The 17,626-nt window shown below is 36.2% G+C and overlaps 1 protein-coding gene and 1 pseudogene across 1 annotated transcript; both read left to right on the forward strand.

The window, feature by feature from the left end:
* The first annotated feature begins 552 nt into the window (after nt 1-552).
* LOC113751363 (putative late blight resistance protein homolog R1A-4) lies at nt 553-6,220 on the forward strand. Its single transcript, XM_027295344.1, has 3 exons — nt 553-619; nt 767-5,314; nt 6,143-6,220. Exon 2 carries the CDS (start codon nt 904-906, stop codon nt 5,248-5,250), a length of 4,347 nt encoding a protein of 1,448 aa, XP_027151145.1. The 5' UTR covers nt 553-619; nt 767-903; the 3' UTR covers nt 5,251-5,314; nt 6,143-6,220.
* A 6,674-nt stretch (nt 6,221-12,894) lies between these two features.
* Nucleotides 12,895-17,618, forward strand: LOC113754178 (annotated as a pseudogene).
* The last annotated feature ends 8 nt before the right edge of the window (nt 17,619-17,626 follow it).

A 17,626-nucleotide genomic window follows, 5' to 3' on the forward strand; every position in this document is an offset into this window, starting at 1 on the left:
ACAGAATCTCCCTATGGTTTGAAAATGGCCACATAACCCCACCATGATTTATCTGTTTGTCCATCTTGTGATTTAAAACTTACACTTTGTTCATATGCTTGTGCATCTTATTACTTGATGCTTGCACTTTTTATTTAGCTTTACAGCTCATTATTTGGTACTTACAAATTGTTGTTTTCAGTGTATACGATGATATTTGGTATTTACATTTAGTTCATTTGGTTACATGGGCATCAGCGGAAGTGACTTGCGTTCATTTTCCACTTTCGATGAAACCACAACGGGATTACTATATTTGAATATATGAAATTTACTGTGATCAATGATTGGTAAGTGCTAAAGGAACACTATGTTCATATGCTGCGATGTTTCTGCTTTTGGTTGTCTACCTAATGATCGGAGTTCATTACTAAGAATGATAATAGTTTGACTTATTGATTGATTTGATCAACTTCTATATGTTAACATGCATGAAGCGATAGAAAGGTACATGTGTGCTTGCCGAAGCAAATTGTCCGCGTTCACTTACCCCATATTATCTGTTGTTTTTGCAGATTCTGGAATTAGATGCTTAAGCTTGACAAATAGGGAAACGTCTTGATGAATGATTTTGGTCCAGGTTTGTCATTAAGATGTAATTTTATTCTTGTTTTTATTTTGTTGTGCTTCAGAAATAATAGTTAGTATTCTGATAATCTATTTAGGGAAGTTGGAGTCAAATAATTTGTTAACTGTGCACTAAATTCATTGTCTAATTGGCCCTCAGGTCTCTCAAGGCTTGTGGATTCAGGGCGTAACCGAATTGACGGCTAGTTTCCTCTCCTGCCAGAATACTCCAATATCCCACTTCCATTTCAATTGAGATAGTATTTCTGTTCAGAAAAATTGCAGTCAGAGAGTAACATGGGCCAGTCCACTTCATCTGGCTGCTCTGCATCTCACCACTTTGCTCCTGTCTTAGAAGAGGTGGAGCAGAGATTTGAGAAGCTGGAGAGGCAATTTGGGAAAAGAAAATTTGTTAATTACACGGTCAAGACTCTCAAGGATTACATCCAAACCTTCCTGGTTGATTTCAGATTCCTGATTATGTTTAAGGATATGGTTGACAAGTTGAGCTCAAGGCTTTGGATTGAGTTAAAATCCTCATTGCAGAAAGTTGAATCTGCGATTAATGAGATTGGAAAAGAACTTTTGATTGCTCATCATACTAACGAGGTTTCCAAACTGGTCCAATTGTTTTCTGGATTGATTGAAAAGATTGAGGTCTTGAAGCCACTGATTGAGAAATCCTGTAAGTACTTGCTTGAGGTTGAGGACCAAGGTTGTTGCTGGGTGAAGAATGATCATTGGGATGGATACACTCTCAAATGTATACAAGGGAATCTGCAGACTCTAAAAGAGAAAGCTGATTTCCAGCTTGACCACCATGTGCAAGGACAAATAAAATGCCTCCTTAAGAAGCTAAACTCGCTCACCAATTTCTTGGTCACTGAATCCATGCATCAGACTCGAGAATCCGATCTCAATGCCCTGGGGATTCATGCTGGAGCTGTGACTGTTCGGGCAGCAAATCTGTCTTGTTTGTGTTGGCTGAGTGTCAGGAGCAGCAAACTGGATCCTAGTACGGCACAAGGAATTGCTGGTGCCTTTCCACGTTTGCAACACAAGCTGGACCCTGCTACTAGTCCAGAGTTACTGGATATGATACTTCGGTTACTAGAAGCCAAAAAATCTCATTCGAATCGTCAATCTACAATTGAAAGATTTTTTGTTTTTCTTCTTGACATGCAACACAACAATGTTCTTCGTTCTGAGATGGTAGGCCTGGTACACTTCTTTATTGAGGTACGAGAAGAACATGGAAAGGAAACCGAACAGCTTCTTCCAGATGTTGCAGCAGTAGTTAGGCAGGCAAGATTTGTTGAACATTCATCAAGCGAAGGAGGTGTACCAGATCTTGTGTATTCCAAGTTGCTTCCTATGATTTATCTTCTCACAGAAGAACTTTTCTCTATTAGACAATTGAGCTACAGCAGGCCCGGCATTAAAAGGAATGATGATGAGCACGCAAGATATCTAAGGGATACTGTTGGAGCTCGAGTTAAACTCCTTCAATCCCATTTAGAATTTTTAAGAATCAAACTTTCGGATCGACCACAAAAGAACATGCAACATTGGAGACTAGTCGTCATGCTCTTTGAACGAGTGGTTGAGCAGCTGTTATCGCTGAAAGACTCATTAGATGCCGGAAGAATCACAAACGGTGAGGCAAGGAATGTGCTCTTTAAGGTACTTCTTAGAATTTTGGTTTTCAAGGCAGAGGCATATTTGATGGATTTACTCAACGGTGATGAAAGTCTCCTTGTAAAGCATCAGATTGGAGCCCTCAAATCCGTAGTTGCATCAATGACAAACATGCCCAGGAAACTCATCTTCATGAACCTTGAAAAGGTACAAAAGGATGAAATATTAATCTTGACGGACATTGAGTCGGTGGTCAGGGAGGTGCTATATCTTTGTCATTCCTTCAATGGTACTGTTTTTACAGGAGGCATGATGAAGGAATGCACTCACTGGCTTTGTGACTTGACACAGAAAATCAAGGAAGTAGTTGAGAGGATTGATGTCCCATTTCCAAAAATTGAGTTCCCCAAGACTAATGGATTAGGCTTTATTGGTTTTCTCTTGATAAAGCTAAAGGGGCAGTCGATGAGATATGGGATTGGCCCACTTAATTGTGTTAAGCAACAGATTGATGACATCCTACAGAATCTGACATTCTTGAGATCTTCCATCATGAAGCAGGATGCCAAGTATCAAGAATGCAAGGATGCAGCTTACATGGTGGAATTTATCATTGACTCAATTCTTCTTGGAAATGGATCCAGATGGCATAATTTTTCATGGCTTTACCGCGTCTCAGAAAATATAAGGCATATCCGGATTCTTCAGGAAACAGAATGTCAAGAGAAGACCTGCAATTTGGAAGTCACAAATGCTGCCCAGGCCGTGGTCCGTCAGATCTCGCAGACTAGTACCTTTGAAGTTAATGAAGATGTGGTGGTACTAAATGACCAGCAACAAATGATAGTTGATCGACTAACAAGAGGATCATCACAGAGAGAAATAGTCTCGATTGTTGGAATGCCAGGGATTGGCAAGACAACTCTGGCAAATCAAGTGTATTATGATCCTACAGTTGTGTATTACTTCCATATTCGTGCATGGTGCTGTGTTTCACAAGTGTACGCAAAAAGAGACTTGTTGCTTGGCATTTTACAGCAGATAATTGAGCTTACTGACAGTATCCTGACGATGCCCAATGAAGACTTGGAATTTATGTTGTATAAACAATTGAAGGGAAAGCGTTATCTAATCACCATGGACGACTTGTGGAATATTGGTGCATGGGATGACTTAAAGAGCTCATTTCCAGATGATGGAAATGGAAGTAGGATTATGATAACAAGTCGTCTGGAAGACATGGCTTTGAATTTCTCACTGGAAAGTAATCTTCTTAATCTTCGTCCCTTGTCTGATGGTGAGAGTTGGGAGTTACTAAAGATGAAGATATTTCCTAAAGAAATCTGTCCTGAGGAACTACTACAAGTTGGAAAGGAAATTGCTAGGAGTTGTAAAGGACTACCTCTTTCTCTTGTTGCAATAGCTGGTCTCCTTCAAAAGACGGCCATGAAATCAGACTCGTGGAAAAAAATTGCAGAACGTTCAAATGCTATCATTGTGAATGATCCACAAACGAGGTGCATGGACATCTTGGAACTGAGTTATGAGCATCTGCCAGATTATCTGAAACCATGCTTTCTTTTCTTCGCTATGTTTCAAGAAGACAAGGAGATTCCAGTTAGGAGATTGATATGGCTATGGATGGCTGAAGGTTTTATAGAGAGAAAAGATTCGAAGAGCATCGAGGATCTTGCTTTGGATTACTTGAGAGATCTGGTTGGTAGAAGCTTGATAACAGTTTCCAAGAGAAGATCCAATGGTGGTGTCAAAGCATGTCGGATACATGATATGGTACGCAATGTTTGCTTGTCAAAAGCTAAAGAAGAAAAATTTTTGGGATTGGTAACTGGTGATGATGAGCCTTATTCTTTTTTCTATGATAGCGATGATTTTGATGATTTTGATCCTTCAAATTCCATTACCTACAAGGAACATCGACTATGCATTTCTGTTAGCCGGCAACAGTTTGTTAACTCAAGACCTTCTGGCCCATATGTTCGTTCTCTTCAGTTCTTTGCCACTACTGATGCTTATCCAAGATGCCCTTATAATGTCTCATTCATTTCCAAGAACTTTAAACTTCTTAAGGTGTTGGATTTGGAAGCAATCAATATGGGTAGTTCCTTTGCTGATGGAATAGATTCACTTATTCAATTGATTTTTCTAGCTGTTGGTGGTGATATTGATTCTATTCCATCATCATTAGCTAATTTGAGAAATCTGGAAACTCTTTTGGTGAAGGGACTGAAAGGTAAAAAGGTCTTACTACCGGAAAGTATTTGGAGGATGACAAGTTTGCGACATGTTCATGTGAAGAATAATGCTTCTTTTACACTACAACCTAAAGTCACCGGAATTGGCTTTCAATTAAAGAACCTCGTCTCCCTCTCCGTACCATCTCTGATTTTTGGGGAAGATGCAGATGAAATGATAAGGATGTTGCCCAACCTTCGAGAATTGAGTTGCATTTTCTCAAAATCAAGGGGTTCCAGAGATTACTATCAGTTTCCAAGATTGGAAAAACTGACACAGTTGGAGTCGCTCAAGATAGTATATCGTGGTAGGACTATTAAGACAAGTCCATTGAACTTCCCGTTGGGACTGAAGAAGTTGACATTAATAAATTTCTTCTTGCGGTGGGATCATATCTCAACATTTGGCAGCCTAGAAAATCTTGAGATTCTCAAATTGTTATCTTCAACTTTCGAAGATACAAGGTGGGAAATGAAAGAAGGGGAGTTTCACAAGCTCAAATACCTGAAATTGGACAGTCCAAACATTGTTAGCTGGGTTGCCTCCTGTGATGACTTGCCTAATCTTCAACATCTAGTCTTGCAAAAATGCGAGAATCTTAAGGAAGTCCCAATTGATTTTGTGAGAATCCCAACTTTGCAGCTAATTGAGGTGCAGCGGTGTGGAGACTCAGTTGAAGAGGCAATTAGGCGACTGCAGCAGGAACAATTTGAATATGGAATTGATGATTTGAAGGTCCTTATCAACCATTAGATGGAAATCTCAGATCTTCATAAATTTAGGTTGATCGTTGGCGTGCTTTACATCCCAGTGACAGGTACATGAATTTGTCGTAGTTGATTATTTTACCTCATTTTTGCTTATTAACAGGGTGTATTCTTTGCTCACTAACCAATGTAAGGCCATTTGATATGTTTAAATGTTGGAGTTGTAAACTTTCAGCTTTCTATTTCTTGCAGAAGTAAACACTATTCAACTGATATCTTGCTGCTGTCCTTTGACAATGTCTTCAATAAGTCCTCTTGTCATAGTGTAATCGTTTAGTTAAATCAACTTTAAAATATCTGGAGGAGCCTTTTCAATGATTTTTCATGCAAATCACATTGTAAATTGCATTCCTGTTTAAGACAGGATTTTCAACAAAAGTTTTCATGCTGCAAGAGCTTGAGAAAGACTAATCATGTCTATTAATAGACTTTTTAGGGTGGCAGAGGGATATGGTTGTATACATGATGGAAGGATGGTTGTTTTTCCCCCGTCATCTCCACATTGATAGGATGAAGACTCGCTGAAACTTACCAGAACAATAACTTTGGAGGGCTAGACATATCTTCTCATTTACCAATCTTTTGGCAGCCTCTACTTCTTTGTGCTTCTTTGTGCTTCATGGAAAGAGAAGATGCATTCCACACATAAAACCACCTGAGAAATTTCTGAAAACTAATGATTTTTGTGACTAATTTAAAATTAGTTGCTTTAATATGCAATTGTAGTTCAGTGCTAAACTTAAACAACCAAGGGACTATCGGTTGTTTCTTTCATCTTTCTCAGTCTCCACATCTGTATGATTATGTTCAATTAACTGGATTTTTGTTCAACAACTACTGCTTTCTTGGCATAAACAAGCTGCTGGTGTTTGTTGCAGTTGAAGTGAAGGAGGACGTACTTATCTCAGAAGCTCCTGGAAAAGAATTGGCAAAGTTACATCAGCAAGGCCTTGGTGGTGATGATTCTTTTGCGTTTAGATGGTGCTACTTTCAAGCTATTTTGCATTTCTTTCCCTTGTGTGATGACTTGGTGCTGGTCTTAGATTGGACTAAACTCTTTTGTTCTTTGTCTTGCTAAGTGCTTGTGAGTTGTGATATGAAGTCAAGACTGCCTGCAGTGAGAGAATGAGGGTGCACTTGTGAACTAGTTGTAAAGTTTTTTATTATGCAAACAAATTTGAGTTAGAAGCATGATAGGCCGCGACCTAGAATGTCTTTACTGGAAAATTTGTTTGTCTTATTGCTGTCTGTCTGTTCAAGAGTGAATGTTGATGTTTACACCTATTAATATTGTTGATTAGCAATATCTAGTGTAGCTTAAATGTCTGATACATCTCGATTATAGACAATTTCTGATGCAATAAATTGATTTTTCTGTCCTAAAGGAAGTTACAAACAACTTCAGAATGATAAATTTATGCTGGAGTTGATGGTGTACTTGAAAAAGAATAACTTGAGCTAGATTTTCCTGAAAATTGAGGTAAAGAAAAGTTTAAGGAGGTTCCTTTAGTCTGCTGATATTTCCATAGATTAGATGACTCGAGGTGTTGTGTGCAAACATTGCTGTATTACCCAACTGAGGAGTTACAACCATGGTTCAAAGTCGCGGTCGCGGTCACAGTCGCGGCCCAGAACGTTCCACATCGGTCTCGGCATATCGGTCGCGGTCTCGGTGAGACACAAATTTTTAAAATATTTAATATTCTAAAATTTGTAAAAAATATGATAAACAAAAATAATTAAAATTTAGTAAAAATAATAAAAATTCAAGTTGACTCGGAATGACTCGGTGTGATTCGGCCGTTTCAACCCTTCTCGGTGACGTCTCGGCCTGTCACGTATCTGGGAACGTTTCGGTCGCGGTATCGTCTCGGCCGAGTCTTCGAACCATGGACTTACAACTGTTGAATGGGAACGAGAAGTTGATTCTTAGGTTCTGGAACATGTAGAGTGGAATTGCTATTCCTGATAAAATATAACTGAGGAGTACCAAATCAAGACCTCATTATCAGGGTTTAAGATGTTCATGTTGTTAAGAGTCATTTTACATAAAGCACCTATTGTTTGTTCTTGTTCCGACTTTACCAGAAAGAGAATCTGAATGTGTATGTTTACACATGTCTGTATTAATTCAACTACAATATCAATGGTGGATTTCTACCTGTATCACTAGATTAGGAGGATATTCAACTATCTGCAGTTAATAGTTTGGAAGAACTTTGCATCAACGGTTCGATAAATTATGTGTAGCCAACCAGAATAACCAACCTCTCTGTCTTCACAAGGATCAAAAGTAAAGATCATCCTTGAGCTTCTGAATTTGTTAAAAGGTTGAGATTTGAGGGCTCCCTAATACTGACACTTGCTAACTTAATTCCGGGACTGAAACGTTGTGCTGTAATTTAATTAGAACTGCCTGGTTTGTGGTATGACTCGAGTTTTCGTTCCACTAGTCCAGTGAAGAACTTGTTGAGCTGCTCGATTGTTCTCTACGAAGATTTAGAATACATTTTTCAACAATTCATTTCAAGATATTCTAACTACCCATACTTTTGCATGCTGAATGTTGTTGCCACTTGCCAGCACTGGTTTCAGCCACCTTCAAAAAGACTCTAGAAATACAAGAGTTTGAGAACGTCCTTAAAGATTTTGAACTATAATAATCTTTATTGAAGAAGTTCTGGGCAGATATAGTTTCCATAGCTAAAAGCAAGTGGGATTTCATAGACATATTTTGGTTGATTTGCCATCTAAGTAAATGAGGCAATGACTGATTTCTGATTTTCTAGGAAATGGCTGAGAGTAAGTAGGATTAATTCTAGAAACCAAGCAATGCGTGAGCTTTGGATTCTATGCAGTGCTTGGAAAAAGTCATGGAAAAATCAAGAAGAAAATGTTATAAAACAAGAAAAGAGTTGATTAGAAAAAATCAAATGTAAGTAGAAGTTTTAGAGAGATAAACAAGGTTTAAACAAATGAAAGATGAAAAGCTAGGCTTGTCACACAAGAAGAATGGAAACAAAAAGATTGATTTGATTAAACAATATGAAAGACTTTAACATCTATATGTCTTCCAAAATTAATGCAAGGGGGAAAAAGGTCGTCTTTCTTTTTTTTCCTTTGACTAGGATTCCTTAAATGTGGAAAAAAAGATCATCTCCATAGTTGACACGCCAGTTGACGTGGAAATTTTGGCAAAGACTCATGAGAACTACAGATTTTTATTGATTAGTTGATGTTATATGAGTGGTAGAAATTTAATATCCAACTTTGATGATGACTTAAACAATATGAAGATTTGGCTTATTTGACCCTTCAAAAGACGAAGTGCGTATCACGTTATTGAACCGTCAAAGTTGGAATTACTGTTAGATGTTATGAACAGACTTTATGACTTTATTCAAATCCATCAATTCTATCCAGTTTTAATCCCACCATATAATATAGGATAAATTACTTATAATCCTCCTGTAATTTTATATAATGCCAGATGACTATCCTAAGGTTTCAAATTAGCCGTATAACTCCTCTATAGTTTTATATAAAGTGGCAAATGGACAGAATGTACAATTAGTTACAACATTTATAACAAATGCACTCCAAAAGTGTGTTTAGAGCATGTGTGATAAAATTTTAATCTCCATGTAATCTCCTTATGGTTTGTATAAATATGATAAAATTTTAATTTCCATGTAACCTCCTTATGATTTGTATAAATATCCACTTTATTCACCTATAATTTTTGCATTTATCTACGTAATCCTCCTATACTTTTATACAAGGTAGTTAAACCATCAATTAATTTAGCATTTAAATAAGAACACTCTTGGTATTTCAATTAATGACATTAGATAGGCCATTTTCCGTCAAATTTTCACTTTACATAAAATTATAAAGGGTGAAATGGACATTTTGAAATGTTAGGAAGATTATATGACAATAGACAAAATCACATGGGAGTTATATGTAATTTACCCTATAATATATGTATTAGCATAATAGATATAGTCGTGCCAGCAGAAGTCACAAAGTCAGTTAAAAAGATTTAGCATAGCTTCATAAACATTAAACTTTGATGGAAATTTGCAATAACATCTACTCTTGCATTTAAGGGATAATTCCTTACATCTCCCCAGGATTTAGCATAGTTTTATAAACATTCCTCAGATATTGAAATTTTCATTTTTAAACAAAACAAACCCAAAATTAATGATGGCATCATCAAATTGTACTGCAATTTTACAATACACTTATGTGGTTTTAAAAAAAATATTTCAATCATCATCAATCTTAGTTATTATTTTCTCTCTCTCTCTCTTTTTCTTGCTTTTTGATTTTTGCAAATTTGGGTATATGTATTCTTTTCAAGGTTATCATAGCAATTGCCTCACCAAAAGAGTAAGTGTAAATTTTTGATACCTAAGCAAGGCTAAACCTCAAGGGAGGTATATAAAATTATTCCCAAATTTAAACCACTTTAAAGATATTTTCTGGCTCCTCCTTAATTAGCTTTGCTGAAGCTTTAGACGACGAGTACATTTCCATGTGTTGAAAATTTATGACCTTCACATTTCTCTAATTAGAATTAATTTTCCTCAAAATTCATACCTTAGTATCAGCTGCAGTTTCAACAATTAGATTGAATAAAGTATAATTTTCCCTACATAATACGCGTCTCTGCATGGTCACCCAAAGTTTCCTGCATAGAAAGAATTGGGGTGAAATGCCTACCTCTAATTTTAAAAGACATTCTCCCATCCATAATCTTTTTTAAAAAGAGAGAGAGAGAATAAGAGGAAAAAGGTTGTCATTCAATAACAAGAATACAGAGAAACAAAAGAGGGATGACCTTCAAATTCAATCTTTCTAAAATAGATGTTCTTAGGGCAAAAAAAAAAAAAAAGACAAAGCATGTAAAATATTTTGATGGAATGTAAAAACTTGGGTAGAATATATGCTAAGTTATTTGCTAAGAGCAACATATATCATATTTTATACATATAAACAGTTATGAAATTTTAATAAATTTAATGTCTTCTACAGAAAAATAAGTTTAAAATTAGTATAGATGTAGTATAATATTTTAAAATTATAGTTAATTTATCAGTGTTATTAGTTCCATAATTTTCAAATATATTACATACAAATTTAATTATATGCATACTTTTGCCATATGCATTTTTTTCACATCAAATTGTATTCATATTTTTAAAAAATATATTTCCACGTAATGTATTGTATAGTATAGGTATTTACATAGTATTATACATTTATACCCTTCCCTATTTTACCACAGTGGTGAGGACGGGATTTATGGGCAGGGTTGAAATACTAGAGGTAGAATATTTTTTTTTTCAAGTGAAATTTTGAAGATTATGAATTATGTTTTAATTTTTTCCTTCTCTTTAACTCAATGATTTAGAATTCATATCGAAGTGCAACTAATTAGAAAATATTTTAAACCAAAGTTTTCTAACAAGAAGTTTTTCTGTTGTCAAGATGATTGATAAGAGAGAAACACCTCGAGAGAATTCATCAAAAAATCCAATATGTAAGTTAAGAACCCAACTTTGATCCAAAAATTTAAACTATTAGATGTCGAGTCCTTACTTAAATATTAACCATTCTTTCTCTATCTTTCGGATCAATGGGGACATAACTCTTTACTCATGAATCCAAACAAATCTCCCCTTCTTGAGTAATCCCTACATTAAATCCAAATTTACAAGCTCTTTTTCGAGTCCATTTTAATACTCAACGTAAGTCTACCTTATGATCTAATGTTACCTCTTCTCCCAAATATGGACTCACTCTTAGCTTCTTCAACGTCCAAACTGCATTCTAAACCCCTGCCAACCTTTGACTCCTTAGTTTAATACCAACCAGATCCCTGCCGAACCTATGACGCACCTGGTCCAACACTAGCCGAACTCTTTAACACTTTGACACTTCAATCCACCATCAAGAAGAGAATTTTCACCGGTCCAACTCTGAGAAGAATCCAATTCCCCATGAGTAGTCCAGTCTCACAACCTGAAATTCTGATACCAATTGTTAGGATCCAAGCGTAGAACAAACATCTATTGAAATTTCAAGTATACAACAATTTAATGACAAACAAGCCACAAGCATGAAAGATAAACGACATAAGATATTTAATGTGGTTCGACTCCACTATTGAATCTACGTTCACGGAGAGAAACCTATTCTTTATTATAAAAGGAAAACCCTATATAAGAATACAACATGAACCCACATCCAATGCTTGTATACTATCTCTCATCTTACAAGAACCCTATCTCATCACCCATGTATAAGGCTACATGTCACCTCTTGCGTGTCCTTGTGTGTCCCTCTATAGTATGTCAATCCACCTATTTATAGAGAATATTATTTGGCCAAAATATCAAATAACAACAGGAAACCAATTTTAATTCCTAAACTTGTATAGAATAGGAAATAACTTCTAATTCTAAATAAAATAGGAAATTCCTTGACTACTACTTCAAGTAATTAAATCAATTAGTAAACTAGTTACTTCCACACAAAATAAGAAACCTGCCTAAAAGAAATTAAACCAATTTTCTATCAAATCTCCACTTTGGTGAAAATTTCTTTTAGTAACCATTTGCCTTCAACTACCAAATAATATGGTATCGAATTATACACCCGAATCTATACAATCCTGATACCAAATTGATTCAATCAGCAAATAAATATGTGTAGTTACCCCGAATCTAACCTCCAGTTGACTCGCGAGAAGGTGCCTAATTCACCCGTCTCCCTTTGCAGGATTTCTTCTCACCACCACTTGCAACTTGGGATCTCATTCTGTGAGTTCTGACCTTAATAATTGAGACAATCAAGCGGTAAAATCATCATACTTCTTCCCATCTTCAGGGCTGTCTCGCCACGTGTGGTTTCAAGACTCCACCTAAAATAAAAAATTCGTAACTGTCAGAATCTTCTGGTGCATGGCAATTAGATTTCTCTGTATCTTTGGGACACGTGTCACATCACTCAAAGAACATAACCGAAATCTAAAAGCCACCGGGATGAAATATGAACCGTCGGAGATCTGAGAAAGTTTCCAACGATTCATGTCTAAAAAAATAATATTGGACTCCACTTTTTTCTTGACCCTTAAATCACCTACGTAGTAACAGCTACCAATCCACCTAATCTTATTAATTAACCTAGATCCAATCTTAAACAACCAAACTCTTGATCCAACCATTCAGTTTATTGGGATCCAAGTACTCGTGAGCAGCCCAATTTCGCAACCTGGCTCTGATACCAATTTGATAGGGGAGAAACACCTTGAGAGAGTCCAATAAAGAGTCCAATATGTAAATCAGGAACCCAACTCTGATCCAAAAGTTTAAACCATTAGATCTTGGGTCCTTATTTACATATTAACCGTTCTTTCTCTATCTTTCGTATCAATGTAGAACATACCTTTTACTTATGAATCTAACAATGATTTTAACGAAACACCGGTAAAATCAAGTCCACAAAACATAATAAGAAAATCAAGTCCAACGTTTAGCCAGTTTTACATATTGAACAAACTGTTCTTTTTGGCTCCTTGTGTCGCTTTTGCTGTTCTGTTGCTTTGTCCCGGAAAACAGAGAAAAGAGAGAAAAGGAAGAGATGGAAAGAGATCAGTGCCATCCTCTGCTGAGGGAAGGGAGAAGAGAAACAAAATACAGCCATGGTTTTTCTTCATCCGAATTGGAAGCTTTAACTGGCTTGTGTGAGGCTTTTATACCACCTTTGCCGTTGAATAATTCTCCAGAGATCGTTGGGAAAGATGGCAAAATTAAAGAAGCTATTCAGTCTTTTTACAAATCTTCAGGCGCTCAGTACCCAAACCCTGATGAGGTAATAAAGAATTGCCAGAGCGCATTACGCTCATTAAAAACACCTTCTTGATGACTTATTTGATTTAAGTGCTTATGGAAGTGATGTTACATGTTTTGGTTGTTTATTCAGGTTGCTGAACTTGTAGTGAAGAGAGGATTTCTGGAGGCTGTGATCTTGGTAAGAATCCTGTTGATAATTCTTTCAACAAGGCTGGGGACTCTGTTGCTATGTGGGGCCCTGTGTTTTGGTAAAAATTGGCCGTACATCAACAAGTTTTCAGACATCCCAGTTGAAGACAGAAAGTTATCCAGAAATGGCTCAAGCATCGGTTCCTTACTCCCATCAGGCTGCCATTTGTACTTATCAAGTTCTTGTGTCTTTACGCCTTCTTCACTCAGGTAATGACATTCCCGGCAGGCCTAGTCTCTGATCAGGCTGACATATTTCAGTTTTGTTCTTAGATACTGAAGTTTGCATATATGATTTTTCTGTTGGGGCAAATAAACTGAGAGTCAAAATGATTCCAGCTCGATGCTTTTCTCCTTTACTTTATGGGATAATTTCATAAACCTCCCCTGAGGTTTCTGATAATTCACTAGCCTCCCCTAAAGTTTGTAAAATTACACAAATCTCCCCTAAGGTTAAGATTTTGATAACAAATTTAGTCCAATTACAAAAAGTAACATCAAAAAAGTATTTCAAGGAGAAAGATGAAACTTTTATTTCATAAATATCCCTTATGCGTGTATATAAGTCATATTAGTAAAAAAATAAAAATAATTAAAATTTAGAAACAATTAATACATACATTTAACCATTCAAAAAGTTCATATTTAATAAATTAAACAACACAAATAAGTAATAAAACTACACCAATGAATACAAGATTCAGCAAAGCAGACTAATCATCTCTTTTAACATGATATTTGCTATGATTCTCATGATTTTGAACAGAAAAGTTTTCAAATTTTGTCTTTTTTTTTCCTTCCTTCCAATTTTCTTTGAAACTCTTAAAGTTGCGACAATTGTAAAGTAATTTCATGGAAATGAAGGAGATAATTGTAAAATAATTTTATGGGAATAAGGGAGAAATAAGGGGGAGAAAAGACAAAATTCAAAAATTTTTCTATTCAAAATCACAAGAATCATAGTAAACATCATGTTAAAAAAGATGATTAGTCTGTTTTGCTGAATCTTGTAATCATTAATGTAGTTTTGTTGTTTATTTATGTTATCTGATTTATTAAATATGAATTTTTTGAGTAGTTAAATGTGCGTATTAATTATTTCTGACTTTTAATTATTTTTATTCTTTTACTAATATTACTTATATACATGCATAAGGGGTATTTATGAAATAAAAGTTTTATCTTTCTGTTTAAAGTACTTTTTTAATGTTACTTTTTCTAATTGGACTAACTTTGTTATCAAAACTTTAACGTCAATGGAGGTTTGTATAATTTTACAAACTTCAAGGGAGGTGAGTGAAATTGTCAAAATCTCAAAGAAGGTTTCTAAAATTATCTCTTATTTTATTGATGAAAGGTTTTATGGTCTTGAAAGGACAGTTAAGGGTCCCAAAAGCAGCTGTTTTTTTTTCCCAACAATGATGTAATCACAATAAATAAATTATGTTTGACAGGTAATGCATATGATTTGCGCTCAAATGGAACTGTTAAGTATTGTATCAAGTAGTATTTTACCCAAATTCACTTGCATGCATAGGCGTGTCTTAGGTTTTCATTGACCAATTCTTTAAGCATACAAAATGCACTTAGAAAATTTGCTGTCACCCAGTCTTGTGTTATGCCAAATAACTTTACTGAAACCATATACATCCATTAGTATGTGAGGCAGCTCAAAAAGTTCGATTCACTAGATCATGGTAGGCAAGGATGGCCCAGAAAATTGAGTAGTCATAACCATGGTTTGAAGACTCGGCCGTCCGTCTCGGCTTAGTCCGAGACGATACCGCGACCGAAACGTTCCGAGATACGTGACAGGCCGAGACGTCACCGTGAAAGGTTGAAACGGCCGAGTCACTCCGAATCATCTCGAGTCAACTTGAATTTTTATTATTTTTACTAATTTTTAATTATTTTTGTTTATCATATTTTTTACAAATTTTAGAATATTAAATATTTTAAAAATTTGTGTCTCACCGAAATTGCGATCGATATGCCGAAACCAATATGGAACGTTCCGGGCCGCGACCGACCGCGACCGCGACTTTGAACCATGGTCATAACTGAAAGCCACAAACAATGGCCAAGAAAGATTAGCTTATCTCCTTGGTTTTCCACTTTACTGTCATCAACAGCAATAGATGAGCTGTCTCTGACCAATGAAATTTCTTGTTCTTTAACGAAAAGCACTGTGAGTTCCAAAAACAGTAGCAAGGTTAACAATTTTGTCATCTTACTCTGATTTAGCTGTTTTGTCCTTTTTCACTTTTACCTGAATTGGGGGAATTGGGTTAGGTGAGAAATGAAATTTGTCCTTTTATTGGGTTGAGAATTGAGATTAGTGTCTCACCACTATAACTGACCTTTATTTTTATTTTTAATTTTTTTGGTGCAATGACCCGCTTTTACAAAAACAGTCAAAAGTGTAATTCACTCAAAGCTGGCCCTTTCCAGAAACAGATGTTTATACTGATAGCTATATTTCCACAATCAAATCAGAGCTGCGAAATTATCTTGGTTTCGTTGTTCTTGACTGGTAGTTTGTGCCAAAGTACACAAATCATCGTTGATCAGTTCTTTTTAGTTCTACTTTCAAGTCAGATGGATAGTTCTTGAAAAAATCAAGACCCCTAATGATGTTGGACAAGTATCCTTTTTCTTGTGGTAGAATGATATTATAGCAGCCTGACTTGATTGTCCATCTACCTGTGAATTTTGCTTACTTTAATTCCAGAAGAATAGAGGATAGACAAGGTTCACAAAAACTTTCTAATTCTACATCTTTCCCTTTCCTTTCTCACTATGACAATAGATATATACATCAGGTTAAGTTCACTTACCACTTGGGGCAAGACTGCACAAAATCTACCGTTCAGAAATTTATTGTTTACAAATTTGAGAAGTATAATCTTCAGGGTACGTTAATATACTGTAAATATTTGGAGCAGCAAAATGCATTTTTAGTGACAAATGCTGTGCATATAATGACAAACAGAGTTTTAGTATACCCTCTTCACCATTTTCCTCAAATGGAAAACATGTTTCAAAAGTATGACGTTGAAGTTTGTGAATTGAGCTAGTTTGCCCCTATGATAACTTTCCTTGTCTGTGATAGGATAGCAAACTTAGTAACTGATGCAGTGAAATCTTCACTATCCAGGGATAAGGGCTTATTGTAAAGGATGCCATATCTCTTGAGTTGTTCTTAAAATCTAACTAATATGTCGAATCACATTTAAATGTCATTATATACCATCCAAATCCTTTTTTCTAAGGCACATGGTTTGATATCTCAACTTGTCATAGGTATGGGAAGGTTTAAAAAATCCAGCATGGGAAGCCATGGACTATCAGGTGGATAATCGCAAGGACTCATCAACTACGCCACATGAGAAACCTCTAATGAAAGGGATGGTAGAGACCACACATGAAACTGAGTCAACTATCGTCAGCTCCCCTAGTCCAGAAAGGCCTCAGAGTCGCAGAAGATCCTAAAGAGAAGCTCTACAAGATCAAATGTGATGTAGTAATAGTTGGTTCAGGGTGTGGTGGAGGAGTTGCAGCTGCTGTTCTCGCAAAATCTGGTCAGAAAGTAGTTGTCATTGAGAAAGGAAATTATTTCACTAAGACAGACTACTCTTCCCTAGAAGGACCCTCCATGAATGAATTATATGAATCAGGAGGAATCCTTGCAACGCTGGATGGAAAGATGTTGATGCTAGCAGGATCAACAGTAGGGGGTGGTTCTGCTGTTAATTGGTCAGCTTGCCTCAAAACACCTATGTCTGTGCTCCAGGAATGGGCCAAGGATTGCCAAATTCCGCTTTTCACAAGTTCCCAATATATATCTGCCATGGATACAGTCTCTCAAAGAATTGGTGTTACAGAGAAATGTAGCGAAGAGGGGTTCCAGAACCAGATCCTCCGTCAAGGTTGCGAAAAGCTTGGGCTTGGAGTTGAATCTGTACCAAGGAACTCCTCAGAAAACCATTACTGTGGTTCTTGTAACTATGGTTGTAGAACAGGAGATAAAAAAGGAACTGATTCAACTTGGCTGGTAGATGCTGTGGCTTGTGGTGCAGTGATTATAACAGGATGCAAAGCTGATAAGTTTGTACTCGAAAAGAATAAATATGGGAGATCGAGAAAGAGTAAATGTTTGGGAGTGATTGCTAAGTGTTTGAATGGAGATATCACAAACAGAATATGCATTGAAGCTAAAGGGACAATCTCAGCATGTGGATCTCTTCTGACTCCTCCTCTAATGATCTCTAGTGGTCTGACGAATCAACATATTGGAAGGAACCTTCA

The sequence above is a fragment of the Coffea eugenioides genome, chromosome 11 (assembly GCF_003713205.1).
Source record: "Coffea eugenioides isolate CCC68of chromosome 11, Ceug_1.0, whole genome shotgun sequence".
Lineage (NCBI taxonomy): Eukaryota > Viridiplantae > Streptophyta > Magnoliopsida > Gentianales > Rubiaceae > Coffea > Coffea eugenioides.

What these genes read in the sequence shown, in the direction of transcription:
- LOC113751363 (XM_027295344.1), top strand. Translation starts at nt 904, where the DNA reads ATGGGCCAGTCCACTTCATCTGGCTGCTCTGCATCTCACCACTTTGCT.